The sequence below is a fragment of the Electrophorus electricus genome, chromosome 1 (assembly GCF_041902795.1).
Source record: "Electrophorus electricus isolate QZ-2024a chromosome 1, ASM4190279v1, whole genome shotgun sequence".
NCBI lineage: Eukaryota > Metazoa > Chordata > Actinopteri > Gymnotiformes > Gymnotidae > Electrophorus > Electrophorus electricus.
In genome coordinates, this window is record NC_137497.1 from 8,913,601 (window position 1) to 8,928,469 (window position 14,869).

Sequence of the window (14,869 nt, forward strand, 5' to 3'; positions counted from 1 at the left end):
GTGATGGTGCAGTAATTATGCTGTGTGTTAATATGACAGACTGGAGCTTCAGCAGTGATCATAGTTATGACGGAGCACAGGTGGTGATCAGGGTGGTGGTTGTTGTTGTTGTTGTTGTTGTTGTGTACACCCCCCCCCCCCTTTGTGTAGCTCATTCTCTCCACTGGTTCATTCACTTTGAACTCTGAGTATGTTTCTATTCTACATTTACAACAATATCTCTCTACAAGATCCAGATTTGTTTTAGTTTGATTTCTAAACAGTTCTCCATCACTGTACTAGTTACTTCCTGATTGAATTTGATTGAATTTGATCCCACAATCCCTCTTGATCTTGTCACAGTGACCAATCTCGTACATACACATATAATTATAACTCTGTATGTTTAAATACACACACACACACACACACACAGATCCGCACTGCCTTTCTCTGTCCCATTCAGGGGTCAAAGATCAGTGTATGTATACATGATTAGAGCGCTCCTGAAGCTCACCTGGTAGAGCAGGTACAGTAAGGTTTGATCCTCAGAGAGGACACATGCTGTCATATTGATGAATATGTATCAATCACTATAAGAGGATCTGCCCAGTACTGTAAATATGTTGATGGAAATATTACTATGCGATCCTGTGATGTAATTTAATGCAACTGTAAATACTTTTGTCAAGTCATGGAAAAACAGACAATTTTGTCTGTAGTATCTTTGAATAGTTTAAATAGTTTAGTTGCCATTTGTCAACATGTTTTATTTAAGAGTTCCCCTTATTGTTCAGGTTATTGTAATGGTGAGCGGTAATGAGGTGGTCGCATGTGCGGAGGAGAGCGAGATTTCTTAGGGGCAAATCCAGAGTTGTAGTCAGAGTAGTCCAGGGTCCTAGAATACATAACAAAAACAAGGGCTAGGATAACAAAGCCTAGGAAACACAAACCAAAAGCACACGAAGGCAAACAGGGAAAGCAGCTATAACAGAAAGAAGTAACATACGGAGTTAAGGAAATACAAAACAGCTAGAATCAAACAGGCTAACATAAACAGAGGCTTAGAAACAAAGACGAGCTTACACACATGCAATACATGCAATACATGCAATACATGCAATACATGCAATACATGCAATACATGCAATACATGCAATACATGCAATACATTCCACACAAACACACGCAATGAACAGCAAAAACACAGGGAACCAGACAGGGTTTAAATACTTGAACTAATGAACACTAAACAAGGCGCAGGTGCAAATCATGAACAGTGAAAACCAAAACAGGGACTGGAACAGGAGTGGAAAAGTGAAACATGAGAAAGGAAACCATAGAGACGGACAATAGGAAGGACCAAACAAGACATTCATTCATGACATACATTCTGTTTCACAAGTGATGGGCACTATGTCCACAAACTGGACAACAGACTAAAGCAAACCAGGGGGAAAGAGAAGAAGAAAACACATCTGAGAAATTCATCTCATGCGATTGTGAATCCAAATTAGATTACAAGACACTTTTCTTGGTTTCTGTCTTTGAGGTTGTGATTACATTTTAATTTTTGCCTGATTTTACATTATCTACGTTTTGTCCTTTTACTGGAATCCCAGAGATGACCATAAACATCTTACGAGGCTTGTTTTAAATTTCATAGTTGAATTTCCTCTCAACTAAAACAAAACATTTATTTTTTAAATATCTGCTGTGGAATTCCCTACATGTTCATGTGAGTCGGGTAGAATGTCAGGCTCTCTTGTTAATGCTTCCTTGATGTTTTTAATATGGTGCACCACCTAGTTTGAGTGGCTCACACCCCTCACTTCTACTCCTCATTCTCACCCTTCACTCCTATTTACTCTCTCACCCCTCACTCTCACTTCTCATTCTCACCCCTCACTCCTACTTACTCTCTCACCCCTCACACCTACCCACTTTCACCCCTCACTATCACTGCTCACTCCTACTCCTCACTCACCCATCACTCCTACTCACTCTCACACCTCACTCTCACTCATCACTCCTACTCCTTACTTTCACCCCCCTCCTCAATCTCACCCCTCACTCTCTCCCCTCATTCCTACTCACTGTCAACCCTCACTCTCACTCCTACTCCTCACTCTCACCCCTCACTCCTACTCACTCTCACCCCTCACTCCTACTCACTCTCACCTCTCACTCTCACCCCACACTCCTACTCCTCACTCTCACCCTTCACTCCTACTCCTCACTCCAAGTGAGATACTAGTGATGGCCCCTACTGTGCCGAGGCTTCTGAGCACGTGTCGAGAGCTCCAGGAAGTCTTTTATGAAACATGTATCGAGGCTTGCTTCTTTAAGGATGAATGACGTCACTGATGATGCCTGAAACCTCACTGGTTCAGGAAGCATTTCGAGTGTTGGCACAATTTATGAACACACATAAAGCGCAATGGATCCATGCAAAATTTGCATGTTTGTGTTCTGTCAATTTGCCTGTGACATTGATGAGCTTGTTTTCATGGAGCCTGCTAAAAGGAAAAGGGTTTCCCCTGTATGGAAACACTTTGAGCAGATCTCTACAAATAAGGTATTGCACATAATATGCCTGTAAATAATGAAATGTGTTACTACTATAATATTCACAAGGCATTTTTTTTTTTCTATTCCAAACCACTGGGATACAACAACAACATCTCATCTGTGTTATTGTACTTGTCATGTATAATGAGGGGGATAGAGTTGGATCCAGCCAAGGTGGGTATGGGTTTCCAATTTTCATATTTGTTAATCAACCATGATAATAATGACATTGACCACGATGCTACATTCATCACACACATCAAAAAATAAAAACAAAACATGTGCACATGTTCATGTAATGACTTCTGACATGCAAATACTGTAATTAAACCATAACCTAATTTAATTTTATTCACTGTTAACATTAATATGCATATATATATATATATATATATATATATATATATATATATATATATATATATATATATATATATATATATATATATATATATATATATATAAAATATAATGTGTATATACTGTGTATATATATATTTATATACTGCATTATTCTCTGCACCTTACATGTTATTTGCAGTTTGGATTGGATTACAAAGTGTAAAAATGACAAAGTGTAATCTAATCTTTACAAAGCAGTGACCAGAAAGGAAGAGCTGGATGAGGCTTTGGTCTTCATGATTGTTAGAGACACACAGCCATTTAGCACAGTTGAGGATAAAGGCTTCAGGGATTTAGTAGCAAAATTTGATCCAATCTATATTTTCCCAACTAGGAAAGTATGTGTGGTGACATGGATAAATTATGAGAGTAGTATTAAAAAAATAATATTTTCTTCCTTCCCTTTAGACCGCAAAGGCCATGGTTGAGACCAAATATCAACAAGAGAAAGAGAAGACCAAAGTTGAGGTCCAGAAAGTTCCTGCAGTGAGTGTGACAGCAGACAAACTAGTTGGCTGTGACCTGCCATTTTATAGATGACAACACATGACTGAAGTCCACATTACTCGGTGTAGTGAAATTCCCACAGGCGCACACAGCTGAAAATTTGGCCTGTGTGAAATCCTCTCTTATGGAAGAATGGGAAATAAAATCCAAAGTAACATGTCTAGTTACTGATGGCGCATCTGATATGATTGCCTGTGGTAAACAGCTGAAGCTGCATCATGCCTTCTGCATTGCTTACACCCTGAAAATAGTTGTTAAAAAAGCTCTTGAACTAACCCCAGTGCTGTCTGCCATTCCTACAAAGGCAAGGAAGCTGGTGGGCTATTTTAGAAGCAGCACAACTGTCAAAGTTAGTAACATTATTTTCACATTTGTTTACACATTGTTTTATATTGCTACATATGTAACGTTTAGGTTTTTATTGTTAAAGGAGAAGCTGGACCTTGTTCAAGAGCATATGGGAAAACCAAAAAAGAAACTGATTCAGGAGGTTGAAACAAGGTGGTACAGCAGCTTTCAAATGCTGGAGCGATTAGTAGAACTCAGGGAGCCTGTAAGCATTGGCAGGCTTACAAACTGGTATTCCTGCGCTGACCTCTGATGAGTACAATAATGTTTGTGAGCTCCTGTCTATACTGTCTCCTTTTCACACGGCCACTGTGGTGCTGTCAGAGGAGAAAAAGGTATCTGGCTCCAAAGTGGTGCTATTATTGAAAATGGTGGAAAAGATGCTCCAGGAAGAGGCAGCAAAGGCAACGGTCCCAGTAGCTAGTGAACTGGGAGAGACCTCATCAGGCTCATTAGGGAAAAGCTCCACACAGCATGAGCATTATATCACTGGCAATGCTACTAGACCCAAGATACAAATCACTTGGATCCTTTAGCCTAAAAAAGGCAGATAAAGGAATAAAACAACTCACCTTTGAATGTACCATTGTAATAGGGTCTAGACAGTCACATTCAATACCAGCTGCAGCTTCAACATCACAAGATGCTGTAGCTGAAAGACCTGGTTAATATTTTTGCATTGGATTAAAGTCAATTTCAGAGTTATGACCTCATTCATATTATCTGGTTTTGCTTCTCAGGAAACAAACTGTGGTGTGATTTTGATGCCACATTCATGGAGGCCAGAAGAACACACAATGTCACTGCTGATGCCACAGTTGAAGTGCAGACCTGGCAGAACTGAAGAAAAGCAGAACACAGGGTCCCCTCCAGTAATGGGAGAGGCAGAGGTGCATATATCCAAATCTCTACAGGTTTGCTGTGGGATACTTGTGCACCTCTGCCTTCTCAGTACCATGTGAAAGTGTTTTCTTCAAAGCCAGGGAAGTTATTTTCAAACAGAGAAACCAACTGAGTCCAAGCACAGTGGAAAAAATATTATTTCTTAATAAAAGTGAATAAAGTCACCACAGTATTCATAAGCATAACCATATTCCCATCTTTGAAAAAGTGGTTGATCATTCCTGTTTATATTTGTTATTATGACATTAGGCTACTTACGTTATTTATGTGACCTACAGGACATTGTTGTGCTGCGCTTAACATTACACAGCACAATATAGCAACTTAGATTTCCAGATGACATTTTTTTTTTACTAACGGACCTTGAGGGGAGGAGAGTCTGCCAGTCTCTCTCTCTCTCACATGCACACACACGCACGCAATTTCATTTTTCCATGTTTTTACAGTAAAGGTTCACAGACCCAGTACTGCCGCTTGCCTCGTGATGTTAACAGTGCCAGAACAAAACGCAGCATCACAGCGAGTAGACAGAATTGTCGGGGTGCACAAGCTGGCTTGGTATTGTGAAACAGTGCGGTTGTGCACAGCTGGATCTCTTGAGTTGTCGCGTATTTGTTCACTGAACGTATGGATGGACAGGTAGCTAGCTCACGTTAGTTGTAGGAACTAAGCACAGCTTAGCTTGCTCTAGCTAGAAGTGTCCAATACAGCGATACGCTGTATAATGATCCCATAAACTAAACTTCATATCATTTTAAGCAACGGATCATCCAGCATATTGCAGAGAGGAAGAGCATGTTAAAGCAATGAAAAAAAGAAAGCAAAAACATGAAGGCATTGTGTAAGGCATTGTTTTATCGCTTCGACAAGAGCTTAATCGGGTGATTGTGTCTGTAGCCACGCTGTCGATGTATTGCATAAAGGCGCATTTTTCGCCGCTTTCATCGCTTACGGCCATACCACTCTGAACACGCCCGATCTCGTCCGATCTCGGAAGCTAAGCAGGGTCGGGCCTGGTTAGTACTTGGATGGGAGACCGCCTGGGAATACCAGGTGCTGTAAGCTTTTCTTCTTAGCTATGTTTCTTTTCATTTTTGCCTCTTTTCACGTACAACGTGGCTTCATTTCTTTAGGGTTTTATTTTATGCTTTCTTTCTTGCTTTTAGGTTTAGAACTGTAGCATTTTGGAGCTTAGTAAGTGCACCGGGTTCTCATAAACGTATGTATGTTTGTCTTATCAATTTCACCAAAACAACTCCATGTTTCTTTACTTTTACATCTTTCTCTTACCTTCATGTATTATGCCGTTTGTGTGTGCGAACACTTTCGGAGCAATTATCTAGGTGCGTTGGACCGCACGCCACTCAAAGCTTTTATTAACGGAACTGGAGGTTGGTTGCGTCGAGTTCAACTCCGTCCAATCATTTTGGGATTAGAACATGGTTTTACTCTTGAATCCCTTTCGACATTATATGTGCTATGTACATTTTAATGGGTGTTGTTTTGGGAAGGGATAGACTAATTTTAGTTACTGCAGCCTTTCTTTCGTTTGCTAACTATATTCATTCTGTTCCTTCTACCAGGGGAGCCAAGTCTGTCTCTCACTCATACATACACACACACACACACACACACACACACACACACACACACACACACACACACACACACACATTAACAAGCAGTTGATTTTTTACATGTTTATATATCATCACAGGTACAGAGATATTATTTTTTATTTTATGTTTCTTTTGAAAATGTTAGTTTGCTAATCGCAATGTAATGAAATCTTGTATCCTGTGGAAAAGCACAGTGGAAAAAATATTATTTCTTAATAAAAGTGAATAAAGTCACCACAGTATTCATAAGCATAACCATTTTTCCCATCTTTGAAAAACACTGCAACAGTCTTAAAAACATCTCAACATAAACATCTCATGTCCTATTTGGTTTATTTAAACATTGACTGAAATCAACCTGTTTTTTGACACTAGTAGACCTCCAAAACCATTACCTACACATCAAAAACAGATTAGATGAATGAATGAACCACACAAAATCATATTAAGGTGTTTTTATTTCTATTGTTGGCAGTGACTATTCCCATGCTGTCACTGGTGCAAAACAGCCAAGAGATCCATCACAAATAGTTGAAATGACAATAAAGGTTTAGCCAGCAGGGGGGTTTGTGTGCACATGAAGCCTCCAGATATGAACCTTTTTTTGAATCAATTGGATGGAAAGCTTCAAGGATTCATCTGGCAATCACTACAAAAACAAACAAAAATGTTTTAAAAAATAGAATTTAGCATTTACAAGTTACAAGTTCAATAAAAGAAAATCAGCAATCATAAATTCTCCAAAATAAGTCAACATCAAAACTCCACTCTTGAAATTTCCTTTGGAAACTAATACAAGGAAAAACAGGAAATTGGGTGATGTCACTTCCTGTCTTTAAGCAGGACAATTCCCCATAAAGCTCCCCTTCAAAGACAACATGGAAGACTCTCCACAAAAAAAGTCACAGGTAAGTTCATTTTTTCTTAATATACTTTTGTTTTACCTACTTTGTTAAAATATACCAACTTTTCTGTGTTAATCCTGTGTTTTAATTTACATACATATATAAATATATATACACACAGCATATGTGCATTTCAAACCCACAGTCCATGAACACACTGTGGTGGAGGGTAACTATCACAAGACATTACACTCATACTGTGTGCATCTGTGCCTGTATCACTCCACCACACAGAAAACAGCATGAAAAACCTTTCCCAGTTTCCAAAGATTTCCAACTTTAATGTGTTGATTTGTACAGAGACTTCTACATGTGTAACTTGTAGAACAGCGTGTATCATATGTACAGAAATAAACTGCAGCTGAAGAGTCCTTTAGCATCATTTATTGTGCATGTGTTTTTTTTGGGGACTTCTCACTGGTGCTCACAATTTATTATTACATGGGTAGTACACACACACACACACACGCGCACACACATACTAACAAGCAATTTTTACATGTTTATATGTCATCAAAGGTACAGAGATATTATTGTTTATTTAATGTTTCTTTTGAAAATGTTAGTTTGCTAATCGCAATGTCATGAAATCTTGTATCCTGTGTAAAAACCCCAGCTGCTGTGGTTGCTATGGTGACAGCGATGCTTGTTAATGTTAGCGCAGATCTTTTCGACATGTTATTATGTTGTTTTTTGTTGTTGTGATTTTCTATCTTTCATTGGTTAAATGATAGAATATGGGTTTTCTGGTTAAGTTTCACTTTCTAAATGTTTACTCGATTTGTAATCAACTCGTTATTTTTAGTATTTTAACATGCTGTTTGTAGTGGTTGATCATTCCTGTTCATATTTGTTATTATGACATTAGGCTACTTACGTTATTTATGTGACCTACAGGACATTGTTGTGCTGCGCTTAACATTACACAGCACAATATAGCAACTTAGATTTCCAGATGACATTTTTTTTTTACTAACGGACCTTGAGGGGAGGAGAGTCTGCCAGTCTCTCTCTCTCTCACATGCACACACACGCACGCAATTTCATTTTTCCATGTTTTTACAGTAAAGGTTCACAGACCCAGTACTGCCGCTTGCCTCGTGATGTTAACAGTGCCAGAACAAAACGCAGCATCACAGCGAGTAGACAGAATTGTCGGGGTACACAAGCTGGCTTGGTATTGTGAAACAGTGCGGTTGTGCACAGCTGGATCTCTTGAGTTGTCGCGTATTTGTTCACTGAACGTATGGATGGACAGGTAGCTAGCTCACGTTAGTTGTAGGAACTAAGCACAGCTTAGCTTGCTCTAGCTAGAAGTGTCCAATACAGCGATACGCTGTATAATGATCCCATAAACTAAACTTCATATCATTTTAAGCAACGGATCATCCAGCATATTGCAGAGAGGAAGAGCATGTTAAAGCAATGAAAAAAAGAAAGCAAAAACATGAAGGCATTGTGTAAGGCATTGTTTTATCGCTTCGACAAGAGCTTAATCGGGTGATTGTGTCTGTAGCCACGCTGTCGATGTATTGCATAAAGGCGCATTTTTCGCCGCTTTCATCGCTTACGGCCATACCACTCTGAACACGCCCGATCTCGTCCGATCTCGGAAGCTAAGCAGGGTCGGGCCTGGTTAGTACTTGGATGGGAGACCGCCTGGGAATACCAGGTGCTGTAAGCTTTTCTTCTTAGCTATGTTTCTTTTCATTTTTGCCTCTTTTCACGTACAACGTGGCTTCATTTCTTTAGGGTTTTATTTTATGCTTTCTTTCTTGCTTTTAGGTTTAGAACTGTAGCATTTTGGAGCTTAGTAAGTGCACCGGGTTCTCATAAACGTATGTATGTTTGTCTTATCAATTTCACCAAAACAACTCCATGTTTCTTTACTTTTACATCTTTCTCTTACCTTCATGTATTATGCCGTTTGTGTGTGCGAACACTTTCGGAGCAATTATCTAGGTGCGTTGGACCGCACGCCACTCAAAGCTTTTATTAACGGAACTGGAGGTTGGTTGCGTCGAGTTCAACTCCGTCCAATCATTTTGGGATTAGAACATGGTTTTACTCTTGAATCCCTTTCGACATTATATGTGCTATGTACATTTTAATGGGTGTTGTTTTGGGAAGGGATAGACTAATTTCAGTTACTGCAGCCTTTCTTTCGTTTGCTAACTATATTCATTCTGTTCCTTCTACCAGGGGAGCCAAGTCTGTCTCTCACTCATACATACTCACACACACACACACACCAAAATAAGTCAACATCAAAACTCCACTCTTGAAATTTCCTTTGGAAACTAATACAAGGAAAAACAGGAAATTGGGTGATGTCACTTCCTGTCTTTAAGCAGGACAATTCCCCATAAAGCTCCCCTTCAAAGACAACATGGAAGACTCTCCACAAAAAAGTCACAGGTAAGTTCATTTTTTCTTAATATACTTTTGTTTTACCTACTTTGTTAAAATATACCAACTTTTCTGTGTTAATCCTGTGTTTTAATTTACATACATATATAAATATATATACACACAGCATATGTGCATTTCAAACCCACAGTCCATGAACACACTGTGGTGGAGGGTAACTATCACAAGACATTACACTCATACTGTGTGCATCTGCGCCTGTATCACTCCACCACACAGAAAGCAGCATGAAAAACCTTTCCCAGTTTCCAAAGATTTCCAACTTTAATGTGTTGATTTGTACAGAGACTTCTACATGTGTAACTTGTAGAACAGCGTGTATCATATGTACAGAAATAAACTGCAGCTGAAGAGTCCTTTAGCATCATTTATTGTGCATGTGTTTTTTTTGGGGACTTCTCACTGGTGCTCACAATTTATTATTACATGGGTAGTACACACACACACACACACACACACACACACACGCGCACACATACTAACAAGCAATTTTTACATGTTTATATGTCATCAAAGGTACAGAGATATTATTGTTTATTTTATGTTTCTTTTGAAAATGTTAGTTTGCTAATCGCAATGTCATGAAATCTTGTATCCTGTGTAAAAACCCCAGCTGCTGTGGTTGCTATGGTGACAGCGATGCTTGTTAATGTTAGCGCAGATCTTTTCGACATGTTATTATGTTGTTTTTTGTTGTTGTGATTTTCTATCTTTCATTGGTTAAATGATAGAATATGGGTTTTCTGGTTAAGTTTCACTTTCTAAATGTTTACTCGATTTGTAATCAACTCGTTATTTTTAGTATTTTAACATGCTGTTTGTAGTGGTTGATCATTCCTGTTCATATTTGTTATTATGACATTAGGCTACTTACGTTATTTATGTGACCTACAGGACATTGTTGTGCTGCGCTTAACATTACACAGCACAATATAGCAACTTAGATTTCCAGATGACATTTTTTTTTTACTAACGGACCTTGAGGGGAGGAGAGTCTGCCAGTCTCTCTCTCTCTCACATGCACACACACGCACGCAATTTCATTTTTCCATGTTTTTACAGTAAAGGTTCACAGACCCAGTACTGCCGCTTGCCTCGTGATGTTAACAGTGCCAGAACAAAACGCAGCATCACAGCGAGTAGACAGAATTGTCGGGGTGCACAAGCTGGCTTGGTATTGTGAAACAGTGCGGTTGTGCACAGCTGGATCTCTTGAGTTGTCGCGTATTTGTTCACTGAACGTATGGATGGACAGGTAGCTAGCTCACGTTAGTTGTAGGAACTAAGCACAGCTTAGCTTGCTCTAGCTAGAAGTGTCCAATACAGCGATACGCTGTATAATGATCCCATAAACTAAACTTCATATCATTTTAAGCAACGGATCATCCAGCATATTGCAGAGAGGAAGAGCATGTTAAAGCAATGAAAAAAAGAAAGCAAAAACATGAAGGCATTGTGTAAGGCATTGTTTTATCGCTTCGACAAGAGCTTAATCGGGTGATTGTGTCTGTAGCCACGCTGTCGATGTATTGCATAAAGGCGCATTTTTCGCCGCTTTCATCGCTTACGGCCATACCACTCTGAACACGCCCGATCTCGTCCGATCTCGGAAGCTAAGCAGGGTCGGGCCTGGTTAGTACTTGGATGGGAGACCGCCTGGGAATACCAGGTGCTGTAAGCTTTTCTTCTTAGCTATGTTTCTTTTCATTTTTGCCTCTTTTCACGTACAACGTGGCTTCATTTCTTTAGGGTTTTATTTTATGCTTTCTTTCTTGCTTTTAGGTTTAGAACTGTAGCATTTTGGAGCTTAGTAAGTGCACCGGGTTCTCATAAACGTATGTATGTTTGTCTTATCAATTTCACCAAAACAACTCCATGTTTCTTTACTTTTACATCTTTCTCTTACCTTCATGTATTATGCCGTTTGTGTGTGCGAACACTTTCGGAGCAATTATCTAGGTGCGTTGGACCGCACGCCACTCAAAGCTTTTATTAACGGAACTGGAGGTTGGTTGCGTCGAGTTCAACTCCGTCCAATCATTTTGGGATTAGAACATGGTTTTACTCTTGAATCCCTTTCGACATTATATGTGCTATGTACATTTTAATGGGTGTTGTTTTGGGAAGGGATAGACTAATTTTAGTTACTGCAGCCTTTCTTTCGTTTGCTAACTATATTCATTCTGTTCCTTCTACCAGGGGAGCCAAGTCTGTCTCTCACTCATACATACACACACACACACACACACACACACACACACACACACACACACACACACACACACACACACACACACACACACACACACACACACACACACACATTAACAAGCAATTGATTTTTTACATGTTTATATATCATCACAGGTACAGAGATATTATTTTTTATTTTATGTTTCTTTTGAAAATGTTAGTTTGCTAATCGCAATGTCATGAAATCTTGTATCCTGTGTAAAAACCCCAGCTGCTGTGGTTGCTATGGTGACAGCGATGCTTGTTAATGTTAGCGCAGATCTTTTCGACATGTTATTATGTTGTTTTTTGTTGTTGTGATTTTCTATCTTTCATTGGTTAAATGATAGAATATGGGTTTTCTGGTTAAGTTTCACTTTCTAAATGTTTACTCGATTTGTAATCAACTCGTTATTTTTAGTATTTTAACATGCTGTTTGTAGTGGTTGATCATTCCTGTTCATATTTGTTATTATGACATTAGGCTACTTACGTTATTTATGTGACCTACAGGACATTGTTGTGCTGCGCTTAACATTACACAGCACAATATAGCAACTTAGATTTCCAGATGAAATTTTTTTTTACTAACGGACCTTGAGGGGAGGAGAGTCTGCCAGTCTATCTCTCTCACATGCACACACACGCACGCAATTTCATTTTTCCATGTTTTTACAGTAAAGGTTCACAGACCCAGTACTGCCGCTTGCCTCGTGATGTTAACAGTGCCAGAACAAAACGCAGCATCACAGCGAGTAGACAGAATTGTCGGGGTACACAAGCTGGCTTGGTATTGTGAAACAGTGCGGTTGTGCACAGCTGGATCTCTTGAGTTGTCGCGTATTTGTTCACTGAACGTATGGATGGACAGGTAGCTAGCTCACGTTAGTTGTAGGAACTAAGCACAGCTTAGCTTGCTCTAGCTAGAAGTGTCCAATACAGCGATACGCTGTATAATGATCCCATAAACTAAACTTCATATCATTTTAAGCAACGGATCATCCTGCATATTGCAGAGAGGAAGAGCATGTTAAAGCAATGAAAAAAAGAAAGCAAAAACATGAAGGCATTGTGTAAGGCATTGTTTTATCGCTTCGACAAGAGCTTAATCGGGTGATTGTGCCTATAGCCACGCTGTCGATGTATTGCATAAAGGCGCATTTTTCGCCGTTTTCCTCGCTTACGGCCATACCACTCTGAACACGCCCGATCTCGTCCGATCTCGGAAGCTAAGCAGGGTCGGGCCTGGTTCGTACTTGGATGGGAGACCGCCTGGGAATACCAGGTGCTGTAAGCTTTTCTTCTTAGCTATGTTTCTTTTCATTTTTGCCCCTTTTCACGTACAACGTGGCTTCATTTCTTTAGGGTTTTATTTTATGCTTTCTTTCTTGCTTTTAGGTTTAGAACTGTAGCATTTTGCAACTTAGTAAGTGCACCGGGTTCTCATAAACGTATGTATGTTTGTCTTATCAATTTCACCAAAACAACTCCATGTTTCTTTACTTTTACATCTTACTCTTACCTGCATGTATTATGCCGTTTGTGTGTGCGAACACTTTCGGAGCAATTATATAGGTGCGTTGGACCGCACGCCACTCAAAGCTTTTATTAACGGAACTGGAGGTTGGTTGCGTCGAGTTCAACTCCGTCCAATCATTTTGGAATTAGAACATGGTTTTATTCTTGAATCCCTTTCGACATTATATGTGCTATGTACATTTTAATGGGTGTTGTTTTGGGAAGGGATAGACTAATTTTAGTTACTGCAGCCTTTCTTTCGTTTGCTAACTATATTCATTCTGTTCCTTCTACCAGGGGAGCCAAGTCTGTCTCTCGCTCACACACACAAACACACACACAAACACACACACAAACACACACACAAACACACACACACACAAACACACACACACACAAACACACACACACACAAACACACACACACACAAACACACACACACACACACACAAACACACAAACACACACACACACACACACTAACAAGCAATTGATTTTTTACATGTTTATATATCATCACAGGTACAGAGATATTATTTTTTATTTTATGTTTCTTTTGAAAATGTTAGTTTGCTAATCGCAATGTATTGAAATCTTGTATCCTGTGTAAAAACCCTAGCTGCTGTGGTTGCTATGGTGACACAACAGCATGCCTGTTAATGTTAGTGCAGATCTTTTCGACATGTTATTGTGTTGTTTTTTGTTGTTGTGATTTTCTATCTTTCATTGGTTAAATGATAGAATATGGGTTTTCTGGTTAAGTTTCACTTTCTAAATGTTTACTCGATTTGTAATCAACTCGTTATTTTTAATATTTTAACATTCTGTTTGTAGTGGTTGATCATTCCTTTTCATATTTGTTATTATGACATTAGGCTACTTACGTTATTTATGTGACCTACAGGACATTGTTGTGCTAAGTTTAACATTACACAGCACAATATAGCAACTTAGATTTCCAGATGAAATTTTTTTTTTTACTAACGGACCTTGAGGGGAGGGGAGTCTGCCAGTCTCTCTCTCACACACACACACACACACACACACACACACACACACGCACGCACACACACGCACGCAATTTCATTTTTCCATGTTTTTACAGTAAAGGTTCACAGACCCAGTACTGCCGCTTGCCTCGTGATGTTAACAGTGCCAGAACAAAATGCAGCATCACAGCCAGTAGACAGAATTGTCAGGATACACAAGCTGGCTTGGTATTGTGAAACAGTGCGGTTGTGCACAGCTGGATCTCTTGAGTTGTCGCCTATTTGTTCACTGAACGTATGGATGGACAGGTAGCTAGCTCACGTTAGTTGTAGGAACTAACCACAGCTTAGCTTGCTATAGCTAGAAGTGTCCAATACAGCGATAGGCTGTATACTGATCCCATAAACTAAACTTCATATCATTTTAAGCAACGGATCATCCTGCATATTGCAGAGAGGAAGAGC

The 14,869-nt window shown here is 39.4% G+C and overlaps 1 protein-coding gene and 4 non-coding genes across 5 annotated transcripts in view; all 5 read left to right on the forward strand.

Moving 5' to 3' along the window:
* LOC145651825 (uncharacterized) overlaps positions 1-4,769 on the forward strand; it is a 64,592-nt gene extending 59,823 nt beyond the window's left edge. The window contains exons 5-7 of the mRNA XM_081700118.1: positions 2,708-2,724; positions 3,361-3,438; positions 4,548-4,769. Coding sequence (XP_081556244.1) covers positions 2,708-2,724; positions 3,361-3,438; positions 4,548-4,769 — 317 coding nt within the window. The remainder of the gene's footprint in view (positions 1-2,707; positions 2,725-3,360; positions 3,439-4,547) is intronic.
* Positions 4,770-5,656: 887 nt separating this feature from the next.
* Positions 5,657-5,775, forward strand: LOC145659692 (5S ribosomal RNA). The gene has a single exon (XR_014125795.1). It is a non-coding gene; the product is annotated as a 5S ribosomal RNA (ribosomal RNA).
* A 3,024-nt stretch (positions 5,776-8,799) lies between these two features.
* On the forward strand, positions 8,800-8,918 carry LOC145659798 (5S ribosomal RNA). Its single transcript, XR_014125938.1, has one exon. It is a non-coding gene; the product is annotated as a 5S ribosomal RNA (ribosomal RNA).
* A 2,308-nt stretch (positions 8,919-11,226) lies between these two features.
* Positions 11,227-11,345, forward strand: LOC145659816 (5S ribosomal RNA). The gene has a single exon (XR_014125951.1). It is a non-coding gene; the product is annotated as a 5S ribosomal RNA (ribosomal RNA).
* A 1,729-nt stretch (positions 11,346-13,074) lies between these two features.
* On the forward strand, positions 13,075-13,193 carry LOC145659767 (5S ribosomal RNA). The gene has a single exon (XR_014125902.1). It is a non-coding gene; the product is annotated as a 5S ribosomal RNA (ribosomal RNA).
* Positions 13,194-14,869: the final 1,676 nt, after the last annotated feature.